The sequence below is a fragment of the Myotis myotis genome, unplaced genomic scaffold (genome assembly GCF_014108235.1).
Source record: "Myotis myotis isolate mMyoMyo1 unplaced genomic scaffold, mMyoMyo1.p scaffold_m19_p_8, whole genome shotgun sequence".
NCBI classification, from domain to species: domain Eukaryota; kingdom Metazoa; phylum Chordata; class Mammalia; order Chiroptera; family Vespertilionidae; genus Myotis; species Myotis myotis.
In genome coordinates, this window is record NW_023416390.1 from 35033518 (window position 1) to 35060082 (window position 26565).

At 51.9% G+C, this 26565-nt stretch overlaps 1 protein-coding gene across 2 annotated transcripts in view; it reads left to right on the top strand.

Annotated features, from left to right (window-relative positions):
• Nucleotides 1-23415, top strand: part of RAMP1 (receptor activity modifying protein 1) — a 36128-nt gene extending 12713 nt beyond the window's left edge. For both annotated transcript variants that reach the window (XM_036320350.1, XM_036320351.1), the window contains exons 2-3: nt 911-1049; nt 22818-23415. In XM_036320350.1, coding sequence (XP_036176243.1) covers nt 911-1049; nt 22818-23073 — 395 coding nt within the window. In that variant the 3' untranslated portion in view covers nt 23074-23415. The remainder of the gene's footprint in view (nt 1-910; nt 1050-22817) is intronic.
• The last annotated feature ends 3150 nt before the right edge of the window (nt 23416-26565 follow it).

Sequence of the window (26565 nt, forward strand, 5' to 3'; positions counted from 1 at the left end):
ATATAAAATAAATATCAAAAATATAAATCTTTGTTTTACTATGGTTGCAAATATCAAAAAATTTCTATATGTGGCACGGCACCAGAGTTAAGTTAGGGTTTTTCAAAATGCTGACACGCCGAGCTCAAAAGGTTCACCATCACTGCCCTAAAGGGATATGGGATCTGGGAAGGACACCGCCTGCCTGCCCTGGAGAGGGAACAAAGCAGGCCTTGGGCCTGAGGAGGAGGAGGAGGCCTGGGGGTGGGGCCCGGGGTCCCTGGCCAGCCTGCCCCGCCTCCACCCCAGCAGCCTCCAGTGGAGCCGATCAGCAGTGCGCTGCTTGACCAACAGCTTTCGTTTTTGATCGCGTGTTAATCCAGGCAGGAGGGTAGGACACGTCATGCCACAAGTTGTCAGCTTAGTTACAACCGGTAAAAATCAGACACAGGGCGTGAGCCAGGGCTTCGGGGGGTGGTGAGCCAGTCTGGGCTGGTGGTGCAGCCAGGTCCCCACCTGCCCTGGGATAGGACCCTGTCCTGCTGTGTCCCCACCACCACCACAGGCGATTCCTCCTCCTCACTCAGTGGACAGGCCTCGTGGCATTGTGGGTGAGGAGCCTGGGTCCAGCCCCAGCGATCATTCTTGCTGCCTCGGTTTCCACATCTGTGAAGTGGAGGCATTGGGAACATGTCAGGGGTTGAGTGAGGATGCGTGTCAGCCGCTGTGCCCGGTATCCCCGCACATCAGATTCTCGGGACAAGTGAGACCCCATGGCAGCCCCCAGGTGCCTCTGGGACGGGAGCCCTGGACGGATGTGTGTGTGTCGGACAGAAGAGCCCGGGCCTGCAGGGAAGGTGGGCGGGAAGGCAGGGGAGGGCGGGCGGGGACGAGGCCCGAGGGTGACAGCCCCCATACACTGTCCTTGCAGTGCATCACCTCTTCATGGCCACCGCCTGCCCGGACTTCGACTACGATGCCGTCTTGCAGGACGTCTGCCTCGCCCCATTCAAGGTGGACATGGAAGCCATCGGTAGGACGCTGTGGTGTGACTGGGGCAAGACCATCGAGTGAGTCAAGTGTGCCTACTGGCGGGAGGGACATGGCTGGGGGGACCTTGGGGCCCCAGGGCCTGGTGAGGGTTCTTCACCATAGTCCAGGGTGATGGACAGGCTGTGGTCATGGGTGGAGGACAGATGAGGGGGAAGGAGGGGTCAGTGACAGGTAAGTGCAGACAGTAAGGGGCAGGAGGTCCGTGATGACCTGGGATCCTCAAGGCAGCAGGAGACGGAGCGTCCTGTTAGGGCTGTGTCCAGACGTAGATTCCTGTGGCCCATCCAAGTGCAGGCATCTGGGGACCACGGAGAGCGCTGCCCAGTGCCCAGGGGCCTCGTGGCCGAGTCTGACAGGCGCCGGGTTGCAGGGATGTCCCTGCTGGTTCCCCTGGTCCCCATAGTCAGGCCAAGGCTGTCCTTCCACCAGTTCATGGCTAGGAGTGCCCTGGGGTCACGGGAGGCTGTCCTTGGTGGGGTGGCCATGGCACCCCACAGTGGACAGCGGGCACTGAGCCTTCCCCTTCATGACTCAGTCCTTCTACCAAAACGCCCCTCTTCCCACCCCGCGGGCTGCATCCACTGCCTCCCTTTCACTCAGAGAGGTTGGGGCTTCTGTGCTCCTGGGCCAGGACCTCAGCCCCTGGAGCCCGAGCAGAACTTGGTGTGAAGAGGCAGGAGCCCTGGGACGGTGGGGTCCCCTCATTCTTGTTCTTCAAGGTCTCATTTTCTAAACTGAAAAATCAATCACGGGTGAGAAATTGGGGGCCGGGCAGGATGTTAAAAATCAGAGCCGCTTGTTCTTGAGGCAGCTTGGCCTGTGCCTGGTCTGAGTGACTTATTTAGTTTAGGTCAAGGTTGTCTATCACTTGATCCACGGAAGAGGCCGTGCTCTGCGTGTCGCATGCCCTGCCCCTCCTCTGCGTGAGCGAGGAGGTTTGTGCAGCCAAATGCAGGCTGTCACCTAGCAGAAGACGGGATAACGCTAGAGATGTTAATACAGAAGCAGTGGTGATGTCACTCGAAACGGAAGCCGCCACAGCCGGTTTCTGACAGTGGCTAGTTCGCAAGCAGGAATGAATATCACTCAGGCCCAGGAGAGTTGTCCGTCATCAGAGCCCAGTGGCGATAGAGCCAGAAATAGAAGCATGGGGTCGGGTGAGAGGGCCAGGAAATTCCTTTTATTTAAAAAGAAAATCCAGCCCTGGCTGGTATGGCTCAGTTGGTTGAGTGTCATGCATCGAAAGATCTCCGGTTCGATTCCTGGTCAGAGCACATGCCCAGATTGCGGATTCAATCTCTGGTGGGAGTGCATGCGGGAGGCAGCCAATTGATGTTTCTCTCTCTCTCTCTCCCTCTCCCTTCCTCTCTCTAAAGTCAATAAAAACAATTAAAAAATAATTTAAGAAAAAGAAAATCAAGATAATTGAGGGAACAAGGAGCAAAAGCCCTTATTTCAACAGCATCATTATACCTAACATAGCATATGTTACATTGCAGGACATATGTTGCAATGTCATTATATAACCGATGTTGCATTACATGATGTGTTACATGACATGTTACATTACATGGCAAAGGGGAAGCAGATGCAGCAGAACTAAGGTTGCTCACCAGCTGACCTTGAGGTGGGAGGTGATCCTGGATATCTGGTGGGTCCACTGTCCTCACAAGGGTTCTTAAATTGTCCCAGCTTTGGCCATTAGAGCGTTCTTGTGTCCTTTTGGGGGCAGTTCCTTAGGTGCCACGGAGTTGTTCCAGGCTCCTCTTGTACAGTTTCTGCTCCAGCCCTGGAACCAGCCACTTCTCCAAGAAGCCCTGGCTCCTTTGATTAAAGAATGGTGTTTAGAAGCCGGGATGGGTAGATAGATGGCTAGATAGATAGATAGATAGATAGATAATAGATAGATAGATGTAGATACAGGTACAGACATATAGACAATAGATAGAGATATAGACACAGATATAGATATACATCACACATATTCATACCAGGGACTTAGATGTAACCGAGGGAACCATGCAAGCATGCACCATGAGAATGTGGGTGAATCCCCCTTAAACCTGGTGTAGGAAACGCTGTCTATAGCAGTATTTATTTCAGGGAATTGTTTTATGAGATGATGGGGTCTGGCAAGTCCAGTGGGGGTACTGCAGCCTCGAGGCAGAATTCCTTAACTCGGTCTTAGGGCCTTTCAACTGACCAGTGAGGCCCCGCCCACACTATCAAAGATCATCGTCCCAAAGCCAGCTTATTGTAGCTGTGAGCCATCTCCGGAACACCCAGGGCCCTGTGCGATAGAATAACTGGGGACCAAGGTGTGGCCAGTTTGACACGGAAAGCAGACCATCACCTTGGGGCATCTAGCATCAGAGCGACACTCAAAGGGAGGCCCAGAGAGGTGCCCTTGTCCCTCATCCCCACTCCCCAGCCCCATGTTGCCCATTCTTCCCCACATTCCCACCCACTTGCTGTGTAACCAATCTTATTCACTCTGCCTTTCCTTCTTGTATTTCTTTTGCACAAATGAGTAGGTGTAACCATTTTTCTTATATCCCCCTCTTTGTAACATGGAGTATATTAAACTATAGATTCTCTCCTTGCACTTTTTTTTCATTTGACAGTATATCCTATAAACAGACCTTATCGGTGCAAAGCCTTCTCATTCACCCTTACATCTGAGTAATACCCCACTGTGCTCAGTTTTTTAACCACTTTCCTAACAAGGGGACACTTAGGTTTTAACAATACTTCCCAGTTTTAGGTCGTGTTGAATGAATGACTTTTTCGTGTTGTTGGAACTGTGTCTGCAGGGTCGAGACCTAGAAGTGGGTTTGCTGGATCCACTGTGAGAGCACGTGTCATTGCGGTGCAACACGTTGCCGCCGAAAGGCTGTACCAGCTCCCTCCCAGCAGCCGGGGGAAGGGGGAGGGTGGCAGGGGGGCTGGTTCCCACAGCCTCACCGAGACTGGGTTTCCACACTTCTGAACGCTCACTGTCTGATGGAGAAATGGTCTCTCAGTGCATTCATTTGCATCTCTCTAATTTATGAGTGGATCTGAACATCTTCCATATGTTAAGGGCCACACACATATTTTTGAGACTTGATTGTGCCTGTCTTTCCCATTTCCATCCGTTTCTGGCCCTTTTTAAAGCGTTCAGGTTAGAGGAGACGTCTGGCCTTCGGCTGCAGCGCGTGTTACATATTTCCTCCCAGTTAGTCGGTTGTTTTCCGACTCTCTGGTATTGTCGTTGCCACGTTATTGTGCTCACGCATCCTGGGCATCCGTCTCTTGTCGCCTGGATTGGAGTCATGGTTGAAGGGCCTTTCCCTACACCCAGGTCCAAGAGGAAGCCACCACATTTGCTTCTCGAGCTTGGGCGGCCTCGGTGTCCCAGCCGGGTCCCGGGCCTGCGGGAGTTGATTCTGCTGTGCAGGGTGAACTCTGAGGCACAGGCTCTTTCCCCAGAGGCTCCGCCCACTTGTCCTGTTTATTCAAAAGCCCATCTGGCCCCACCTTTGTTTCCAGGTCCATCTTCGTTCTGCACTGAATGTCCCTGCGCACCTTTCACACAGTCCCTTTCAAACTTCCTCATGTTCCCTGCGTCTGCAACATGGCTTTCTCCTCCAGAACCAGCAATGGGTCCGAACCGTCTACTCAGTTTACTTAGTTACCGCTTACCTCATTCCAAGACAGTTCGCAAAGCTGGCGTTTGCTGAGCACGTACTATGTGCGGGGCATAAGCTCTGGACATACGTTACCTCCTTTAAGTATGAGACAGCCTCAGGAGGAGTCAGAACTGTCGTCACCCCACTTCATCTGCCCAGGGTCACAGCGGCTTAGGGATCTTTGAGTCCGAGGTCCCAGCTCTTGACACTCCCCAACGACACAAGGTGGTTCCCCTGACTCTCCGGAGGTGTGGGGATGCCCTGTCTTTATATCAGGTGGCTCTCTGGGAGGTGGATGCTGGCCTTCGCTGGCTGCCTCAGCCCCTGCCAAGGACCACCAGGCTGGTGAGGTCCACTTGCATTGGAATACAAAGGCTGCCTGGCACTGGAGCCATGGGCTGACCTTCCAGGGTCTTGGGCTCTTGGGGTGGACAGGATGGTCCAAGTGACTGGGAGGAAGAAGAAGAGAAGAGGCCCAAAAGGAGGCCCAGCGTGGGGTGGAGGAGCCGCGTGAATGGGCAGGAGGGCGTAGCCATGTTAGGAACAGTGTCCAACAGTGGAGCAGGGCCCCTAAGTGGGGGACAGACAGGCAGAGAGCCAGACAGTGGGGCTGGAGGACTGCGAGGCAGGCAGATATCGGACAAAGGGCACAGGTGCTGGGAAAGACCCCGCTGGAGCCGAGTGCAATTAAGGCTGTCAGGGGTGGGAGGCAGCAGCCCAGCGAACAGGAGTGGACCGCTGTTAGGACCTGGGGTTCAGGACAGGCTGAGGGTGAGGACAGGAACTCCAAAAGCCAGGGCCACCCAGTGCCTGCTGCTTGAGGTCATAGCTGTCCCAGGGCCTGGGTGGGTCTGCAGTGGCCCTGGAAATGCCAGAGGGAAGCTTCTGGCTTAACAACAGCTGCCCGTCAGAGGAGACTTACCTTCCCACTAAGTGGCACGGATAAATGTGAGCCAGGTGACTTCTGCAGATGCGTGGGAAGGGGAGAAGCTCCCCTGTGGGGCGTGGAGGGGCTGCTGGGGCCACACGGTCTACCTCCTACGTCAAACTGGACAGAGGGGCCTGTGACAGCCCTGCCTCACTTAGGACATTGCACAGAAGTGTGGGTTTATTCCATCCTGAGCAGCACTGCGCACCGTTGCTCGGAGATACAAGTATCTCCAGTGAAAGCAGGGCTGGTGAGAGCATTCGGGCCGTGTTCCAGCACGAGGACAGCGGACACTCCTGAGTGGCCTGCCATGGGACTGAGGGCCTGCTTGCTTTTGCATTGGGAGATTTGTCATCGTCACTGCCTACCCGGTGACAGGAGTCCAGCGTGGTTCTGTGTTGAAATTGGTGGCGGGTTCTCCAGCAGCCCTGGGCTGAGGCCCTGGTCATGAGCCAGGCTCCAGGTCTCCTCTTGAGCCCTTTTCTGTCTGCCCTTCACTGCCAGGTCCCTGCACCAGCTCCCTGCAGGGCAAGGGTTCAGCAGGGCGGGTCCGCTCTGTGCACCAGGCGAGTCATCATGTCCGGGGTGAGCTCATTCACTGCAGCCCGGGTTTGCTAATGGAAATTCAACGTAATTGAATGTATTCACTGGGAATACAATCTAATTTGGGGAGCTGTGGAGATTAAGGAACAATGTGTCATCCAGACTCCATTTCCAGAGACCTCCCTGTGGGTGTCAGGAGGAGAGAGAGAGCCGAACAAGGAAAGAGAAGAATCTCAAAAATGGGAACTCAGCTAGAAGATGGTTGGCTTTAAAGTGACCACATATCGGGTTTTCTCCCCAAGACAGGAAATGTGAGTGATTCAGAGATGGAAGGCCAGGCAGCTCCTCCTCTTCCTGCTCCGCTGCGGGCTCTGAGCTGCCACCTCGGGCAGGAACCCTGTCAGAAGCATCAGAATTCAGTGAGCCCCAAAGAACCCACCTTTACCTTTGCGCCTTCCCGGTGCCCCTCTTCTCTCGGCCCTGAAGCCCCGGGCTTATCAATGCTGCGGCGTGGCCTCAGCTCCTGAAGCTTTGGTCACACTGTGCAGGGTTCCCAGGCCCAGGTCTCCACGGCCTGCTCCCTGGGGACTGCCTCTGCCCTGCTCACCCCAAGCTGGGCCATGAAGAGCCCTCCAGCCTGTCCAACAGCTGCTTTTGTTTGAATTCCAACAGGAATGGAGAGGGAGGCATCTTCTTCAACCACGGTGGTCTCTCTGGGGCAGTGGCTGTCACCCTCCCCGGGTCCTGCTGTGCGCAGCCCCCCTCCCCAGGTCTCAGCACGGGCCATGACCTGTGCTCAGCAGGCTGGTCACCAGAGCTCCGCCCAAGCGTGGCCCCTGCCCCACAGGGACACCTGCCTGCGGTTCCTTCTCAGGTTTGCCCCTCCAGGCATCTGCCTTGGAACTAGCCCTGAGCCCGTGAGTGCTTGGGCCACGTTCTTGTCGGGAGGGTCTGGCGCCAACACCCACTCCCCACCCCAGTGCGCACTGGGAAGGAGGATCCTTCTGGGGTCTCCAGAGCCCAGGCTCACACCCTCAAGCCCAGGTGCACAGAAATCTGGTGGCTGACCTTGGCCTCTTAGGCCTTGAGGGAGGGGTTAGGGCAGCTACCCACCCATCCTGCACAGGCTGGTGTGCGAAGACCTCACTCAGCCCCTTCCAGGAAGGGTGCTCTCAGCTTCCAGGAGTTGGGGCAGGGCTGTGGGGATCCCCCTCAGCTCCCCAGCGGTGGCCTCTCAACACTTCATTTCACATCGGTTCAAGTCTTCCTGATGTGCGGGGCAGGCGATCCTTCTTGCTGGTCCTCTGCCATGGACAGTAAAGCCTGAGAGGGCCTGGAGCTCTCAGCAGCCACCCTGGGGTTTGTCGGGCCAGTGCTGCTGAGCAAGGCCAGTGAAGCCCCGCTCAGGTGGTGGACAGAGGCCTAGGCTGGGACAGGAGGCATCAGGGTGCAGTGTCTGCTGGGTGGGCAGAAACCCTTGTCCTCCACTCACTCAAAGACCTTCCTGGTCCCTCCCTCGAGGGCACCTGGGCAGAGCCTGTGGGAACACTGCTGCTCCTGGCCAAGTGTCTGCAGCATCACCCGACCCCGAAGCGCCAGCCCCGGCCCCTCTGTCAGTGGGCTGTCTTGGTGAGGCTGTGAGGCAAAGGCCTGTCAGCCCCTCATCCTGTCTCAGGAGCTCAGCCCTGGCTGCTCTGAGGAAGCAGATCCAAGACAAGGGCAACTGGACAGAGGATGTGGGGGGGAGGGATAGTGTCATAAAGAAAGGAGCCCTCTGGGACTCTGCTCCCACATCTGTGCTCACAGTACAGAGGGGAACCAGGAGGCAGAAGGGTCTGGAAATCTACCTTCCTTCACTGTGTGCCCAGAGCCAGCTGTGTGGCAGGCACATAGGGGAGGAGGAGTCAGAGGGGTAGGTCCTCTGATTACTCCCAGCCCCACCCAGTGCCAGCTCCATGGTCACCCCTCCAGAAAGTACCCTGTTGCTGTGTCCCACCAGCTGGGGAGCCGTCTTCCTTTTGGGGAGGTTGGAGACCCTCGGGGCAGCCGCAGCCCTTCAGTTGGGGTTGGCTTTGAAGCGGCATTCCTGACCCATGGTGGGTTCTGAGCATGATCCCTAGAGGGTCTGTGGATGCCCACCCGCTGAACTACGGGCTTGGAGGATGAACCCTAATTCCTTTTTTCAGAAATGCTCTGCAGAGACCTACAGCCAGGAACCCTTTGTGGTGGGGGGACACTGGGAGCCAGGGAGAAGGTGCAAGCTCCCCTTTTCCATGCCAAGGGCTTCAGCTTCCCTTTATCCCCAGTGCTCTGTGTCTCTGGCCCTGGGAGAGGACAGACACTGCCCCAGACACAGTGGGAACTGTGCTCAAGCCTCCCGGGATGTCTTTTTCCATCAGATTATTAACTGCCCTGTTTTGCAATTTTGCAACCTCCTCCGTTTGGGGATGAAATCAAGCCTCCATGTCAGAATGTAAAAGGTCAGAAGCAAGCGGCACTAAGCAGATCCTGGCACAAGTAGAAGGAAGAGCAGGCAGGTGGACCACATCCTGGTGACGAGGGGGACGGTTTGGGGGAGGCTCTGCACAGCGCCTTCCACTCCCACCTCCCCCTTGGACACACTGCTTCCACCCTGCCCCCAGCAGCATGAGAACCCCAGAGCTGTCCAGGCTACGCACATGGGACTTCACTGGCCAGGGAGGCAGGTCAGGCATGCTCACTTGTTGGAGTTGCCCTCCTGGGACTGTCCCAGGGAAAGGGCAGGGCAGCAGGTGGTGGCACAGAAGGCAGTGGTGATGAAGGCATGCTCTGGGCGTGGCGTCTCTGTGTTGTGGTTTGTGTGCCGTGGGGTCAGCCGGGTAGGGGACCAGAGCAGATGCCCTTCCTAAGGCTGGCCTTCGGCCCAGCACTCCTGCTCAATAGGCCATCACAGCATCTCCCAGGGCCCATCCTGCCATCGGTGGCCCTCTCCCAAGCACATGGGGCCCGGGACACTCTCGTCCTCTGTGGGGGAGCCTTCCCCATGCAGATGTGGACACCCCCCCACCACCACCCAGGGTCTTATGGGACTTAAGCCTGGACACTGTGCACAGCTCCTGGAACAGATGTGTCTGAGGTCTGAGCTCTCTCTTCTCCTGGCTTCTTGTCTCAGTCAAAACATGGAGAACCCACCTTCTTACAAATACACTCCTTATGGGTAGCAAGGCAAGGTGAGTTTACCTTCACGGCCAGGGCCAGGTGTGGACAGCCAGCTCCCTGGCAGGGAGGCCACTGAAGGGGTCCTGTCCTGATTTCTCAGTCCTACTTGTGTTCAGCCCCTTCAGGTTTTGCCGTTGTAAATGAACTGCAGTGCATGTAGCTTACTGCTCTTTTGGACTCATTTGTTTAGGTTTTTGTTGTTGTTGTTGTTTTAAGAATTCTTGCAAAGGGGCCTACACAGCACAGGCCTTGAGCATTCCAGGGTTCTTAGAGGTTTTGCCCAGTTGCTCTTTCGAATAATTTTACTAAGTTATATGACCAGAAACCTATGGAAATGTTTCTTTTGTGCGTGGGTCCATGAGCACTGAGTTTGTCAAGATCATGTTCTTGCAGGCTGACATGAGAGTTCCTGTTTTGTCCTCATCTGCCCGCTTTGGCTGTTAGGAAGGTCGAACTGCTTTCCCCTGCAGCTGTTGGGACTTGTTTTTTCTGGAGTGCAGATCACCTGCTCATAACCTTTGCTATCTGTGTCCTGAGTCACCTTCTTTTACAAACTCTTAAATATTGCAGAGACGAGCCATTTGTCATGTTGTTCCGTCTTCTCTGCGTGTGTCACTCGTGTCTGTTTTACCGACCCTTGTTTTTCGTGCTTTAGCTCCTTGGTGGTTCGGTTTTGGCGCGCTGCCTCCTCACTCCTCAGGTCTGTGATTTGATCACAGGGCTGTCTGCTCCACAGACTCAGTAGTGAGAGTCACATGGCCACAATATTATGTTCTGTTTCTACTTAGTTGCCCTGTGTTTTGGAATAATGTTTATCTCCTTATCACTGTGCGTAGTTACAGTAAGGCAAGAATTAGAATTTATTTCCTCCCTATCTCGATTGTCCTAACATATGTTGAATGATATTTCCTACCTTCATTGTCCTGTTATGCTTAGTTTAACACATAATGCATTCTTGTATGCATTAGAGCCTATTTCTATTTCTTTTTAACTCCCACCCAAACAACAGGCCTCCTGCTGTGTGTTACTCGGCTCATTTCTGTGTTTCCGGGTTTTTGTGTACTTGATAACGGGCTATTAGATTCTCTGATTCTAATTATATTCTTACTAGTAGCCCAGTGCACAAATTCATGCACATTGAAAGGAAATTAATTAGAAGAAATATTTTAATATCACTGTTCACCCTTTCTCTATAATAGAAGTATCAGAGACGAAAGAAAATTAGTAAAATGTACATGAAAATAATATATAAATTGATTAATAAACAAAAACAACATGATATAACAACAAATATTTTCCATGAAATTTTTACTGTCAGAATCTTCGTTTATCATTAACTTTTTAAAAATATGCTAGGTATTCTGGAAAATTTATATCATTTGGACAAACTTTGCCTTTGCTACAACATCGAGTAAATTTTCCATCAGATGGTTTTTCATCAGAGAAATTTAGGGACAAGCAAAATTGACATGTACCAGTCATTCCACCACAGTTGTGTTTGATAGTTGCATCCTCATTTACCTCATTTTTGCTATGAAGGCAGTTCCTACCATATTGGTAGTACTTGTCGATGACTGTTCTTCAGACATGCTCTGTCAATGACATTACTTTCTTTCTGCTTCAGAGGTACATTGTGGCAATAGTTGGTCTTCAGGCATATTCTGTCGACAATTTCGGCTTCGAGTGTCAACAAAAACGTGACGTCATTACCCAGCACCCACAGCCACTGTTTCCAGGCTGGGCTGGGCTGGGCTGTGGACCGCATTTTGCGCCATGGGGTCTTGGCAGTGTTGGCTGCGATTTGGTGGGGTGTTGCTCTGGGGTGGTGATGGGGCCTGTATCCAACTTGGGGGAAGCCAAGTGTTGCTTTGTGGGCACCAGGTCCACAGCGCTGTTTCTCTGTGCATGTCACGGCAGCTCCTGCGTTGAGTGTCAGCCCCCTGGTGGTCAGTGCACATCATAGCAACCGATCGGACGGTTGGACAATTAGCATATTAGCTTTTTATATATATAGATAATTTCTAGTTATTTTTTCCAGCAGATTGTTATATATATATATTCTGCTGTTTTTAGATTCCATATTATTATGCTGCTGCTATCAACTGTGAAATATCATTAAATGTCTCCTTAATCATGTTTAATAGTTTTTGTATTGCTATTCTTTGCTTCATATTAACATTGAAATCTCAGTATTTTAACTACTTGAAGTTAACCCTTAATTCTTTTGAATCTTCCGAGGTAATTCTGTGTTAATTCTCTCTCTCAGAAACTGCTTATGTCGTCTTACTGTTTCATCTGGTGAGTTGAGCCTTGTAACAAAGGAAATTGTATTGTATTTGTCCTTTATGTTCAATCTTCAGGCACTCCGTTTGGGATCTTGATTTTTATCTTTCCACACTGATTTCCCCCCCTCTTTTCTCCCTCCTGTTAAAACAGGATGTGCTTGCCTTTATCTTTTAAATGAGGTTAACATACCGGCACGCTATTTCCACTCACTCACCCTGAAATGTGGAACACGGGTGTTCTGACGCCTGTGTTGGTTTCCTTACACCGTGAAACCGCATGCTTGGCGCTCGATGAAAGAGCAGGACTGTGTCTCTCAGCCCCCGTCCCCACCCCATCTCCTCACTGACTTTAGCTCATGTTCTAAAACCTGCTTTTCCTCCCGTGGCCTATTTTGGTTTATTTCTTACACTGCGCTGTTCTGACTTGTGTCAGTAACAACCCTCAGGCCCACAGGGCTCTCGGTCACTTATCTTTGCGAATAGGCTGTTAACTCAAGCGCCTCTTATTATTGTTATCATCGTTCCCTTTGTCATGTAGCTTTTAAATTCAGACAACTATTCTGAAGCAGAACCTAGAAATAAGCCATGCAATTAATGCCTTCCCAGAATTCAGACATTTTTACGGAGCTTTTTGCTGCCTTTGTAGCTGAGTGACAGCTCGGCAGGATGCTAAGTATATGCTGAACAACCTCGATTTCTGGAGTTTGTGTGACTGTTGTTCAATTATCTCTGAGTTTTTATTATGTTATCAGGGACCCAGGGGAGACTGACTTGTTTTGTAAATATGACCTCCTTACTGGTGTGGTCGCTCACAGGTTGCTAGAGCCAGGGGAAAGGGACTGTACGGTGAAGGTGTGGGGCAGGCAGGACCTGGCTGTGACTGTGACTGTGTGTATGTGGCGCGGGTGGGGGGATTCCTGTGGGCAGCTCTCAAGACACACGTCCTCAGACCCAGGGCAGCCAGGACCTTCTGGGACTGACTGCTGCCTCACACCCCTCCAGTTTGTCCCAAGCAGGAGGGAGTCCTGGAAGCCAGGTGTATCTGAGGTTCGGCAGGGTCCCTGTGACACTCATTTCTCTGTCTTCACCATCCTGATGCACTGGGCTGCTCCCCTATCCAGACTTGAATCCTGGGGTGGTTTTGAATCACAGAGAAACCCCCACGGATGTCTGGAAGGTTCTCCCTTACTGCATGGACAGGTGTTCACAGGAAGGCCGGAGGGGGGTGGCCTGCTCCTGCCACTATCTTGGCCATGGTCCTTCTCCTTTGGAAAGTTTAGTGAGGGCACCTTGGCACCTCGAAGGAGTTCAGAACCAGATTTAACTTTGGCTCAGCAGCTGCTGCCTGAGGACTTAATTGGTGCTGGGCCAGTGGTGTGACTGCTGGGTAGCCCCTCGTGTTCCTGGGGGGTGAGCCCCAACAATGGGTGAGGATCGACTCCCAGCTCCAGCCCTCCACCTGCTGTCAGAGCTGCCTCTCAGGAACTGGGTCAGAGACTGCCCTGTTGGCTGGCATGACCTTCTGCTCAGGGGAAGCTGTCAGGCACAGCAAAGCCACAGCCACTGTTCCCTCTCTTGGTGACATAGTGAGACGCCCTGGGATAGTGCCACCCAGCCCAGAGGTCACCTTCGTGGGTATCAGACTGCCCGCTGTGCCAGTGTGGCCAGCAACCTCACAGCCTCCACGGCCTCAGGAGGGCCCCAGGGGTCCCTGCGGAATCCAGTGGGATCAGGGAGGCAGGCTGCCAGGCAGGGCGGGGGAGAGCAGTGGCCTGGTGGTGGGACTGAGGGGGCACTGCAGAAAAAAGCCCTCCTTCCAGCCCCCAGGGTGGCTTGCAGGGGTAGAGTCCCCAGGGTGTTAGTGTCCAAATATAACTGTCATGCCTAATCCTTGAGCTTGGACACGTGTGCACACCCATGTGAGGGTGAGGGCGAGGGCCCTGGGCCCAGGGGGGAGCCCTAGACCTGGATGTCCGCACAGGGCATTGCGGTGAGGCCAGCCCACAGTGGGCGCAGCTGGGTGATCAGCCATGGTTCCCTGCCATCTCAGAACCCAGGGCTGGGATGACTGCAGGCACAGGCCCCCACCTGCCAGGCACTCAGAGGACACCCCATGTCCAAGAGTGGCAGTCTTCCCAGGTCTCCCCAGCCGAGAGCTCCGTGAGAAACTGCTCTCTTCTCCCCAGCAGTGACACACCAGCCCTGCCACTGGTCTTCCTCCTCTTACCTCTAACCTCCCTGCTTTAGCATGTTCTTCCTTTTCAGAGAGAGAGAGAGAGAGACACCACCTTGCTCAGCCAGAGCCCCCTGGCCCAGTACAGTGGAGGCAGGGAGCCGGTTGCAAAGCCCTGGGTGGAATTTACCTGCGCCCTCCAGCTGGTGTACCTGAAGCCGGCTGTGTTGTTGGGTATTTATTGTGCACACGCATGCTGGGATTCCACAGACAGGGTGGAGCCCGCAGTTCCCTGTGCTTTTTATTTTTTTTGCAAAGATGTCAGAAGTTCCTGTTCTATAACTTAAGGAGATGAGCTGTAGTGGGAACGTTGGAGAAACCTTAAAGTATACATTTCTGTGCACGCACTCCAGGGGTCAGCCCTGGGCCAGCAGAGATGCGCAGGGCTTTTTCCGCGGTCTCATCAGACTTCCGGCTGGATCGGATCTCTCGGACCTGCGGTTTAGGGAGGGCTTGATGGCACCATATCCACCCCACACACACTCCCGCTGCAAGTCCGGGGTGAGGAGTGAGTTCCAGGTGCACAGCGCCCGGCACACTCACCCAGGCCTGGGGCAGTGTCCTAGACTGAAGTGTTTTTAATCAGTTAGCAAGACTTCCTTTTACATTTCCTGAGGCGACAAAAACAAAAGCTGCCCTGTCTGGTGCAGCCTGACAGCTCACAGCGGCGAGGCTGAGTGGGAAATGGCAACCTGCTCAGAGGCCCTCTGTGGAGATGGGTGGCCTGGCACGCTCACACCGAGCCCCACGCAGGCCGGGCCACCATGTGGCTTTCCGCCACCGAGGACGTGGCCGGGTGAGCAGACTGCGCCGCCCTGCTTTGGAAATGATCCTCTGTGACTCTTTTGGAAATCCTGGTTGGGAGCCCTGACACCAAAGTCGGAAATCACGTGGTAGAAGACAGACCCGACCACCTAGAAATTAAATACGAAGGTGCCTGGCTGTAAGGGAAATGCCCCCAGGGCTCCAGGAATAAATGCGGGGTTTGCAATGGTTTGAGAGATTTTGGTCACATTAAGAACTTCTTCCTGGTTTACAAGGTTGTTTCTTTTTTATCGGAAATGTTGAATTTTGTCAAATGCCTTCTCAACCTGTATTGAAATGATTGTGTGTTTTTTGCTTTGACATGCTGAAATGGGCTTTGACAGTCACAGGTTTAAAGCATTCCTGAAGCCGAAACCGGTTTGGCTCGGTGGATAGAGCGTCGGCCTGCGGACTGAAAGGTCCCAGGTTCGATACCGGTCAAGGGCATGTACCTGGGTTGTGGGCACATCCCCAGTGGGAGATGTGCAGGAGGCAGCTGATCGATGTTTCTCTCTCATCGATGTTTCTAACTCTCTGTAAAAAATCAATAAAAAATATATTTAAAAAAAAAAAAAAAAGCATTCCTGAAATAAACCTACTTTACAGTGTTCTGTATGGAGAGCTTAAGTTTGCTAACAGTTTTCGTAGGGCATTTGTGTTTGTTTTTAAGTGACAGTGGAGTACATCTGTTACGCTGAGGCACGTGGGCATGCCGTCTTCAGAGGTGTGGAATCTGGGTTTGGTTAATTTTTTTTTTTAATTGATTTTTGAGAGAGAGAGAGAGAGAAATATCGATTTGTTGTTGAACTTATGTATGCATTCATTGATTGATTCTTGTATGTGCCCTGACTGGGGATTGAACCCACAACCTTGGTGTATCAGGACGACACTCTAATCAACTGATCTACCTGGCCAGGGCTTGGTTAACTTTTTTAAAAAACTGGGAAGCTCACTTTTTTTTTTTTTTTCTATAATTCTAAGAATTGGAAAGAACTGCCTGGGTCTGCTGCCTTTTGAGATTGTAATTTTTAAATAACATTTTCCCTTTTTTTTTCAGATTTTCTGCTTTTTAAGTCAATACTTGATAGTTTATAGTTTCCCCAAAAGTACCCCAATTCAAAAATTTTCCAATTTTTAACGTACATTTTTTGCATATTAATCTCTCATACTTTTTCTCATCTTCTATCTGTGGTTTTATATATGTTTTCTGTGTTTTTATTAGATTAGACTCTCCAGAAATGTGTCTATTTCATCATACCTATTTTTCTAAAGAATCCGCTATTGAATTTACTTATTCTCCTAGTTTTTTTAAAGAGAAAATCAATAAGTATTAGTTTTTAATCTTTTAAAAATAATTCCTTATTTTTTTTTTTAAATATATTTTATTGATTTTTCACAGAGAGGAAGGGAGAGAGACAGAGAGTCAGAAACATCGATGAGAGAGAAACATCGATCAGCTGCCTCCTGCACATCTCCCACTGGGGATGTGCCCGCAACCCAGGTACATGCCCTTGACCGGAATCGAACCTAGGACCTTTCAGTCCGCAGGCCGACGCTCTATCCACTGAGCCAAACCGGTTTCGGCAAAAAATAATTCCTTATTGTAGAAAGTATTATATATGTCCCCTTTGCCCCCCCCCCATAGCCCCTTTTTAATCATTATTAATGCATTTAAATTAGTTGCCTTTTGGAGAGATTTATCTTTTTTTTTAAGTCTTCATTTGGATACTTATTTTTTTGTTTGTTTGTTTAGTAATAAGATAATTTAATTTTGTGCTGTTTGGCTCTAATCCATTAATTTTTACATACAGTATCACCATTATTGTTTTCTTAATAACCTGTAACTGGATTTTTAAATGATTGTTTGACCCCACAATTATAAGTTTTCTTTCATTTCTACAAATTTAATATTTTAAAATATGTCTTTTTCTCACTAATTTGTAGTTTTTAATACTACAGTCAAAGAATATTGACTTACAGTTTCCACTTTGGGAATTTATTGAGTCTTGTTTGCTGCCTAAATAATAGGATCCTGGGCTTTCTGAAAAGATGGTTGATTCTCTGTAGAATAGAAACATCGCACATAGTCACTGAACCCGGTTTATTGACTTTATTTTTCACACGCCTTTATTCTAGTTTGTGTCTACTGAGCCTTGACAGGTGAAGGTGCAATTCACCAGATGTTAGAGGTGGGGCTGCCTGTGTCCTGTAGGCAGTGACAACACTTTTCTCGGTGTGAAATGTCCCTCTTGTCCCCGGTATTGTGCCCCTGGCCCACACACACTCGGTGCAGGAAAGTGGAAACTGGTGTTAGAAATGTGCGTGTGATAGCCCACCACCATGAGACTCTTCTGCCTACTCCTGGGCACAGGGACAGGGCCACAGGAGGGGAGGGGACACCCTGGAAGGGGCAGGCCCTAGGAGATGGGAATGGGGAGGGGCAACCTGTGTGTGCTGACAGCCCAATAGAGGTCGGGGTGTCACAGGTATCAGCTGTCCCAGTCGCTGGCTGGCCGAGGAGGGAAGGAGCCTGCGGAGTGTGGATGCCCCTCCCCAGGAGGGAAGGGTGCGGGGAGCCTCGGTGAGGAGATGGACAGGCTGCTGATGGAGGGGGAAGGCTCCCGGGCACACAAGGGGGGTCCCCGTGGGGGGTGAGCTACGACGGGAAAGTTGGGGGAGAGGTGGGGAATCCCTGGGGATGGATGGACCTAGGAGAGGAGGCCTCTGGAGAGGGGCGCCATCTGGTGGCTGGGCCCTTTCTGCAAGGAGGCCGTGGAGTGGGGATGAGGAATCCTGGAGGGTGGTGGTGGGTATGGAAGAGAGAAACTTGGGCGCCTGGGACTGGATACAAAGGGGGGTCTGTCCTTGGGGCCCAGCCCCACCCTCCTTGCTCCTGGTCCTGAGTCCCTTTGGGGACTGGGCGTCTGCCCTGCAGCATCCCAGCAGACCGCAATGTCGCCCACCCAACTCAGCAGAGGAGACATGAGAGGTTAGGTCCAGGCCCCGGCTGGCTCCAGGGTGAATGAGAGTAGTGGAGGAAGCCAAGCACCTGCTCAGGCCCTGCAGACATCTGCAAAGCTGGAATGGGGGTGCGCTGGACGCGTGCCCCCCACACTCCTCTATGTCCCAGCATTGCCGGCTTGGAGCATGGCTGCCAGCCAAGTGCCCCGGGTCCAGGGAGGGAGTCCAGGCAGGGCCCCCAGCAGGCCCCTGAGCCCCAGGCTTGCCAACAAGGGGAGGCCTGCAAGGCAGCAAGGGCTGTCACAGAAATGAAGAAGTGAGCCCTCCGTGGCTGCAAGTGCAGGGACATCAGTGTCCAGTTTGCCAGGGGCCCCTTCCCAGATAAGCTTTTTTATATGTAATTGTAAAATACTGTATGCTTACTGTAGAAAACTCGAAATCCCCAGAAAAGGTAAAGATGAGAGAACAAAAGTCCCTCCTATCACAACCCTGGGGTGGCCCGCCCAGCATTCTGAAGTGTTCCCCTCCTCCCAGAGCATTTTATGCTGAAACCACAATGTTTACACGCCAGGTCTCATATGCTTTCTTCTGCCCAACATTGTAACATAAGTATTTTCCCACCTCTTACAAATCTCTTCCTCCATATCAGTTTTTTGTTATTAATCCTCACCTGAGGATATTTTCTTTCCATTGATTTTTAGAGAGAGTGGAAGGGAGGGGGAGAGACACACAGAGAGAAACATCGACGTGAGAGAGAGACGCATCGATTGGTTGCCTCCCTCACACTCCCTGACCCGGCTGGGGATAGAACCTGTAATCAAGGTAGTCGCCCTTGACTGGAATCGAACCCTAAACCCTTCATCTGAAGCTTATGCTCTAACCACTGAGAAAACCAGCGAGGGCCCTATATATCATTTTAATAGCTATATTAAAATAGCTTATCAGCAATTTCTTTCATTGCTATCTTATAGTTTACTGTTTTTCATAATTGTAAATATGTAGCAACCCCTTCTTACCTTACTTCTGTCTGCATTTCATGTTATTAACTTATGGTAATTCCCAGAAATAGAATTCCTGGGTCAAAGGGTATCCATGATTTTGAGTTTATTGATACATATTGCCAAGTTGCTTTTCAGAAAAATTTTACCAGTTTACCTTTTATTAGTAGTGATAGGAATGCCTGCCTCATTTCACTACACCTACCAGTGTTGAGTAGAAGCCAACTGTATTCCCAGAACTATTGAGCCAAAGGCACCATAGGTATTTCTGTGCTTGCACCCACCCTCACCCCTCTCTGTCTACCTGACACCACACTCCCAATGTCAGCCTGGCACTTAGGCAGACTCTACGGGCCAGCCTCAATGGGTCACTTTTATCTTCACCTGTCCTACTGCCAGGACACCAGGTAGTGCCACCTGCCCCATCCCAGCAGCTATCTAAAGCTGCTGAAAGCCACCAGGGTGTGAATTCTCCCAGGTAGACAGAGCCAATAGTGATCAGATAAAGGGAACCAGAATCCCAGAGTGGTTTGTCCTCGAGTTTTTGAGGGCTTAGATACACATTGGTGAGTTAATAGAACAAGAAACATATCCTAGCCCAGCTGGCGTGGCTCAGTGGTTGAGTGTTGACCTATGAACCAGAGGGTCATTGTTCCATTCCCAGTCAGGGCACATGCCCGGGCTGTGGGCTTGTTCCCCAGTAGGGGACATGCAGGAGGCAGCTGATCAATGATTCTCTCTTATCATTGATGTTTCTATCTCTCCCTCTCCATTCCTCCCTGGAAAGAAAGGAAAGAAAGGAAGGAAGGAAGGGAGGGAGGGAGGGAGGGAGGGAGGGAGGGAGGGAGGGAGGGAGAGAAGGAGAAAGATATCCTGTTTCAGGCTCACAGCAGTTGTCAGGAGGAGGCAGTGAGAAAACGTCCACCTATTGGGCATCGCTGTATTTTGGGCCGTTGACCCCATTTAGCTTGATGTGCCCAGTAACCCCATTAGGTGGGTCCCTGTGTCTTCATTTGGATATAAGGAGACCAAGACTCGAACAGGTGAGATGAGGCTCCCAGCATCACCTGGGATAAGAGGTGGACCTGGGATTTGAACCAGGTGGGTGGGGTGGCGGGGCCCAGTCTCAGATACTCCACGTCAAGGCCATTCAGGGCTAGTTTGAGGACAACAGCAACCATGAGTGTCCTCAGAGCCTGTGGGCATCAGTGGACACCTTGTCAAAAGTGAGCAACCATGAGCTGTGGTGCTGGAGCCGTGACTGGGGCCCTGGACGAACCGGAAACGCCCACCATCACCGTCCTGGTCAGGAACATTCCCAGCAAAGCTTGCCTGGGGGCCCAGAATAGAGAGTTCTGGCCTAAAAAGGAAAACTATTCCGTTACATGAGAACTAGAGAGAGGGTTAAATGAAAATGTTTTTCACAGCTATTTCGGGCCCTTAGTCAGTACTATGTTCTTTTGACAGAAGACTGTGCTCTGAAGGGATTCTTTTATCACAGACTTGCTGACAGAGCTCACAATATTTATTGACTGTTTCAGCTGTCACTTCTGTATAAATAAACAGGATGAAGAGGCCCGGCTGTACATTGGAGCTATTTTTAGACGGGGTGGCTTTGCAGGCTGGAAGGATAATATTCCAGGGAGAGAGAGCCTTATCCTAGAATATCCCCCACAGCACAGGCTCAGCCTCCGCATGGCCTCAGTGCGGGGGAGGGGGGGGGTGGCGGGGGAGGGTCTGGGGGTCACAGCGTCCTGGGTCAGGGGCTCCTTCCCATGCAGAGATGGCAACACCTCCTTCTCGGGACATCCCAGCTCCACTCCTCAAGCACAGAGGATGGGAGGACAACATTTAGGGTCGACTGTCACTGGGTCTGCAGAACACCAAACACTACCTGCTGGTTTGGCGGGTCTGTGGTGGCGAGCAGACAGTCATTCACACCAGTGTTTGTAACACGTAGCCCTGTGGTTGATCAACAACCACACCAAGGGCTGGATGTAGTTTTCAACAACACCTGATACCTTTAGCACTTATATGTGCCAGGCACTCGACATGTTCTAACTCATTCTTTTCTCACAATGAGACTCAACCTGTCAGGACTTCTGTGGCTTCTTCCACTTGTGTTTTGTACTCAAAACATGAGTTCTTGTTCACGTGGGAAAACCACACACCCAGTGGGCACAGGTCCTGCACAGCCTCTGTGGTCTCTGCCCACCCTCTCCTTCCCAGTCTCCTGCACTTTGCCCACTCACATGGTCTGGGGGAGGCCCCCTGCACCTTGGTACTTGAGGTAACGGCCCAGAGAGCAGCCAGGCAGACAAAATAGTGACCAAGCGCCTTAGAGACGATAAGATTGTAACTGGAGGCATGGGCCTTTGAAAGCCTCCCTCCGGCTCCCCAAATTGCTGTATGACTTCTGCTTCACTTAATCACTTTCTAGATGAAAAACAAGGAATGGTGTCTTTTAAATATCTTCATTTTGCCTGGCCGGTGTCATTCAGTGGTTGAGCACTGGCCTATGAACCAGGAGGTTACGGTTCGATTCCCGTTCAGGGCACATGCCCAGGTTGCAGGCTCAATCCCCAGTAGGGGGCATGCAGGAGGCAGCCGATCAATGATTCTCTTTCACCATTGATGTTTCTATCTTTCCCTCTCCCTTCCTCTCTGAAATCAATACGAACATATATTTAAAAAAATAAAAATAAATATCTTCATTTTACAAGTTAAGGAGCTCTTCATTTCTTTGTGTGGTTCCAAAATTCTTTCTGTTCTCTTTTTTTTACTGAAGAATTTTAACATTTCTTGGAGCACAATGAATTCTCCCAGCTCTTTTTTCCTCTGAAAAGGTCTTTATTTCAACATCATATTTGAAAAATATTTTTAACTGGGTGTAGGATTCTGGGCAGACAGTTCCCCCATCTCTACCACCAGTACTTTAAAGATGCCCCCATCATCTTTGGGCTTGCATAGTCTCTGGTGGGAAGTCAGCTGTGACTCATATCATTGTTTCCTGAAGGTGTCCTTTCTCTGACTCCAAGATTTTTTTTTTCTTTATCTTGGTTTTCAGAGTTTGACTTTGACAGGTCTGTGTGGCTGTTTGTTTATTGTTGTTTTGGGGTTTTTTTGTCCTGTTTGGGGTACTTTGACCTTCTTGGGTTTGTGAATTGATGTCTCATTATTTTGGGAAAATTCTGTCATTATCTCTTCAAATATTCCTTCTTCCCCATCCCGTCTTCTCCTTCTGGAACTCAGATTACAAGTTGGGGTTGATATTATTGAGAGTGTTGTGAATTTACCACAGCTCTTCTCCTTCTGTTCCATTTTGGGTCATTTCTACAGGCCTATCTTCACATTCACTAATTTATTCCTCAGAATGGGCTGCAGATTTGCCCACCAGAGGGCTCATTGCCCTGGGCTGACATCTGAAGATGTTGGCTGTCCCACCTCTAGTCTGCCCTCAATGTGGAGAGCCCTGGCCCAGGTCCCACCTTAGTCGCTGCCTACCCAGGGATGACCACCTGCTTTTCTTTTCTTTTCTCTTCTTTTCTTTCTTTTCTTTTCTTTTCTTTTCTTTTCTTTTCTTTCCCTTTCTTTTCTTTTCCTTCTTTTCTTCACCTTGTTTGAAACTAGCCCACAGACTACAAGCACTGTGAGGCCAGCTTCAGTATTACTTTTCCTCCTGACCACCTGCTTTTCTTTTCTTTTTCTTTTTTAAAATATATTTTATTGATTTTTTTACAGAGAGGAAGGGAGAGGGATAGAGAGTTAGAAACATCAATGAGAGAGAAACATCGATCAGCTGCCTCCTGCACATCTCCTACTGGGGATGTGCCCACAACCAAGGTACATGCCCTTGACCGGATTCGAACCTGGGACCTTTCAGTCCGCAGGCTGATGCTCTATCCCAGGGGTCCTCAAACTACGGCCCGCGGGCCATATGCAAATACAAACATTATATTTGTTCCCGTTTTGTTTTTTTACTTCAAAATAAGATATGTGCAGTGTGCATAGGAATTTGTTCTTTTTTTTTTTTTTAACTATAGTCCGGCCCTCCAACGGTCTGAGGGACAGTGAACTGGCCCCCTGTTTAAAAAGTTTGAGGACCCCTGCTCTATCCACTGAGCCAAACCAGTCAGGTCTGACCACCTGCTTTTCTATCTGCAGGAGCTACGATGAGCTCAGAAACTGCACCATGTACGTGATGGAAAGGCTGAACTGCTACTGGCCAAACGCTATGGTGAACAAGTTCTTCATCACCGTCCACCAGCGCTACTTCAGAAGCTGCCCTGTCTCTGGCCGGGCCATGCAGGACCCGCCCCTCAGCATCCTCTGCCCCTTCATTGTGGTGCCCATCCTGATGACCCTGCTCATGACTGGGCTGGTGGTCTGGAGAAGCCAGCGCACCGAGGGCATCGTGTAGGCCGCGGCCTGGGAACTGCCCCCATGCTGAGGCTGCGGGCAGGCAGGGAGGCCGGGGAGCTCTGGGCCTGGCCTGGGAATGGCTTCCTGGCCCTGATGTCAGAGCAGGCCCCAAGCCCCCTCGTCCCACCTGAGATCGGCTAACAGGATTTCGGAGCGGCGGTGGTGCAGGCATTAACCTGGAAGCCCCCAGCTGGAGGTGAAGGCCACCCTAGGAAGGGGGCTGGTGCTAGGAGGGAGCAGAACTTAACGGTCATTATTTCTGGGGAGTCTCTGATGTGTTTGCTCTCACCTCTAGCCAGACTGTGGATGAGAAGATTGTGATTAAAAGGATGTCCTTGAATTTGGGAAGGGTCAGTGTTTCTGGCTGTGGGTCACAGTAGAAGCCGGGGAGGAACACTGGACGCTTCAGACACATCTTCCCCTACAGGCGGTGTTGCTGGGAGCAATGGCGGTGAGGCCTGGGTGTGCGCTGAAGGTGCTCCACAGGGCCCTGAGGCCCCTGCCTCTCCACAGCGTCTGCCACTGGCTCAGACGACTGTGATGCACAGACATGCTGAGGCCAGGTTTGCTCAGTTTTGCTGAGCAACTCCCCCACGACGCCCCAAGAATGCCTCCCATCCCCCAGGTCCAGGCTCCCACCACTCTGTCCTTGAGGGTTTCGCCTGTTATTTCCTCTGCAGGTCCTGCACCCAACCCAGCACTGCTTCCCCATTCAGGATTCTTCCTAAGCCTCTACGTGTAAACAGGCTTCTAGAAGGTTCTGGATCCCCTAAGGGAGCTCCCACACTGTCCCTCCCAGATGTCCTCTGAGCTGAACAACCTCTGAAGCGCCCGCAACCTGCAGCCTGCCCTGCCCTCCAGCACCTCCCAGCCCAGGACCTGCCCCTTCTCACCCCCAGCAGCAGCTTCTCTGCATCAGGTCAGCTGGCCAGAGCCATTACGTTCTGGACTATTCCGCACTAGCACACCACAGCCACAGGGCCCCCCATCCCACTCTGGTTAGGAAAGGGCACAGGTGTGCTCGCTGCAGTGATGGCCTCAGGGAACATGGGTTTCTGGAGTCCTCAGCACAGGACCTGGGAAGGGCTGTGAGCTACCTGCTAGACCCCAGCTTCCTCTACTCTCAACGGTTGGAAACTGGGCTGTGAGAGCTGGAAGGAACGAGGGCAATTGTCTCCCGTTATCCCCGCTTCTCCCCAGGAACTGATGGCACAGATGAGTCACGATTTGGGCTCCGGGACAGGAACCAGGTGGAGGAAGCTTCTGGTTGAGGCCCCGGTGTCCCTAGTTTTGGGGATCCAGGAGGTTTCCGAAGCGGGGGATGGCAGGAAGCAGCTCGAGGACCTCACACTGCACCCGAGGACAAAGGTGTCCCCACCTGGCCGTGGTGGTCACTCCTCCTGTGATTAGCTGCACATGCATCTGCAGAGGCCCCTGCTTCCTGAACCTGTGGGTCCTGCTTCCTTCGGTGCTGCTTCCTGGTCATTTCAGTAAACCCTTCCGCCCGGATCCACCGCTGGTAGCAGGGACTCCCGCCCCCCACTCCCAGGGCAGCCCCATTGTCTCCAGGTTTCCACAGGTGGTCAGGGCCCCACGGGGGTCTGCAGGGCCCCAGCACCTCACCCAGGGCTGAGCAAGGATCCTTCCAGAACCAGTTTGAGGGCCATGGCATCTCCAAAGACAGGGCCCCTGCCTCCTATGTGCTTACCAGCATGTGTGTGTGTGTGGGTGTGTGGGTGTGTGGGTGTGTGGGTGTGTATGGTTTTGGTATTATTAATATAATTGAAATTTTATCCTGTATAATAAAGAGCTAATATGCAAATGGTCATCGCACCCTTGTGCCCTCGCGCCTTGGTGCTGGGGCCGAGGGATCTGAGGCCGGACCTGGGGACCTGAGGCTGTGCCCCCCGTCCCAGCGCCAGGGCTGGGGGACCTGAGGCTGCACCCCTTGCCCTGCGGGGCTTAATGGGGGTGGGGCCAGCTGGGTCTGGGTCACGCGCACTATTTCGAGGGGCACATGGATGGGCGGGGACTTGATTCTGGGTCCCGTGGCATGCCCCAGACTCTGACAGGAGGAAGATTTTCATATACATTTTACTAATTTTCTTTCATCTCTGACATTTCTATTATAGAGAAAGGGCAAGTAGCAATATTAAAATATTTCCTCTAATTAATTCCCTTTTAATGTGCACGAATTTTATGCACCGGGCCACTACTTATAAATAAGAATATAATGAAAACAATCAACTTTCTAAAATAACTCAAAGTTTAGCTTCCTTGGGCTGTGGTAACAAATTAGCACAAACCAGGCAGCTTAAAACACAGATTTTATTCTCTCAGATTCTAGAGGCAGGAAGTCCCAATCATGGCTCTGGTGGGCCAGGCCCTCTGAAGCTCCCCAAAGGACCCCTTCCTCCTCTTCCTGCCTCGGGTCTCTGTTGGCACTCCCTGGTAGTCCTTGGCTTGTGGCTGTATCACACCAATCTCGCAATCTCACTGTCTTCCTGTGTGTGCTGTGTCTCCTCTTCCTATAAGGACACCAGCCATGCTGGATTTAGGGCGCCCCCTGCCAGTGGGACCTCATTGTAGCTTAACTCATTCCCTCTGCAGAGACCCTATTTCCAGAGAAGATCTTACCTGAACTTCCAGTGAACGTGAATTTGGGGGACAACTTAGCAAACTCAAGAGCTGGTGAAACCTCAGTTCTCCCCTTTGTCAGGCTGCAACAGGGACGACATTGGGAACTGCTAACGACCCGCTGCAGAAGCGGTTTCCAAAACCCAGCCTATCGGGTGACAGAACGAGGCCAGGAGCCCCAGAAGTTCCTGAGATAAATGCCTTGTCCCCCGTGCTGAGGGGTATGGCCCTGTCTAGGACCGGTTCTGGGTGGTAGCTGCTCTCGGCCCAGCCTGGGGGGGCCTTGAGTGGGCAGTTGACTTTCAAGGAAAATGAGTTTCTTTCTTTTTTTAATCCTCACCAGAGGACATGCTTAGAGGACGCGGGTGCAGGGAGAGAGAGAAACATGTAGCCTTCTGTATGTGCCCCGACCGGGGATCCAACCTGCAACCTTTCGTAGCACAGGTGACACCCAACCACCTGAGCCACCGCGGCCAAGCAACCGATGAGTTTCTCAGATGCCTTGAGAACTGTTCCCGGAATCACTCTTCTGAGCAGTGCATTCTCCGGAGAGGTGCGGGCAGGCAGCGGGAGGCCATAGGGTGTCTGGCCGGTGCTGCCACAGAATGAGCACCTGCCAAGATCACAGGGAATGGCGCCGATACCCTGGCTGCCTCAGAGAGCAGAGGCCGAGGTCAGTGGGGGGGCAGTGGGGTCCACGCTGAGGGTAGGGGTGGAGGAGAAGCAGGAGCTGCAGGTCCTCCCCACCGAGGGCACTGCTCAGGCCTAGTGTGCCCCTCCTGTGCTCTGTCTGCCCTTCCCCTGAGCCTGTCCCAGGGGCCCCCTGGGAGTACAAGAGGGGCAGTGGTGGGTC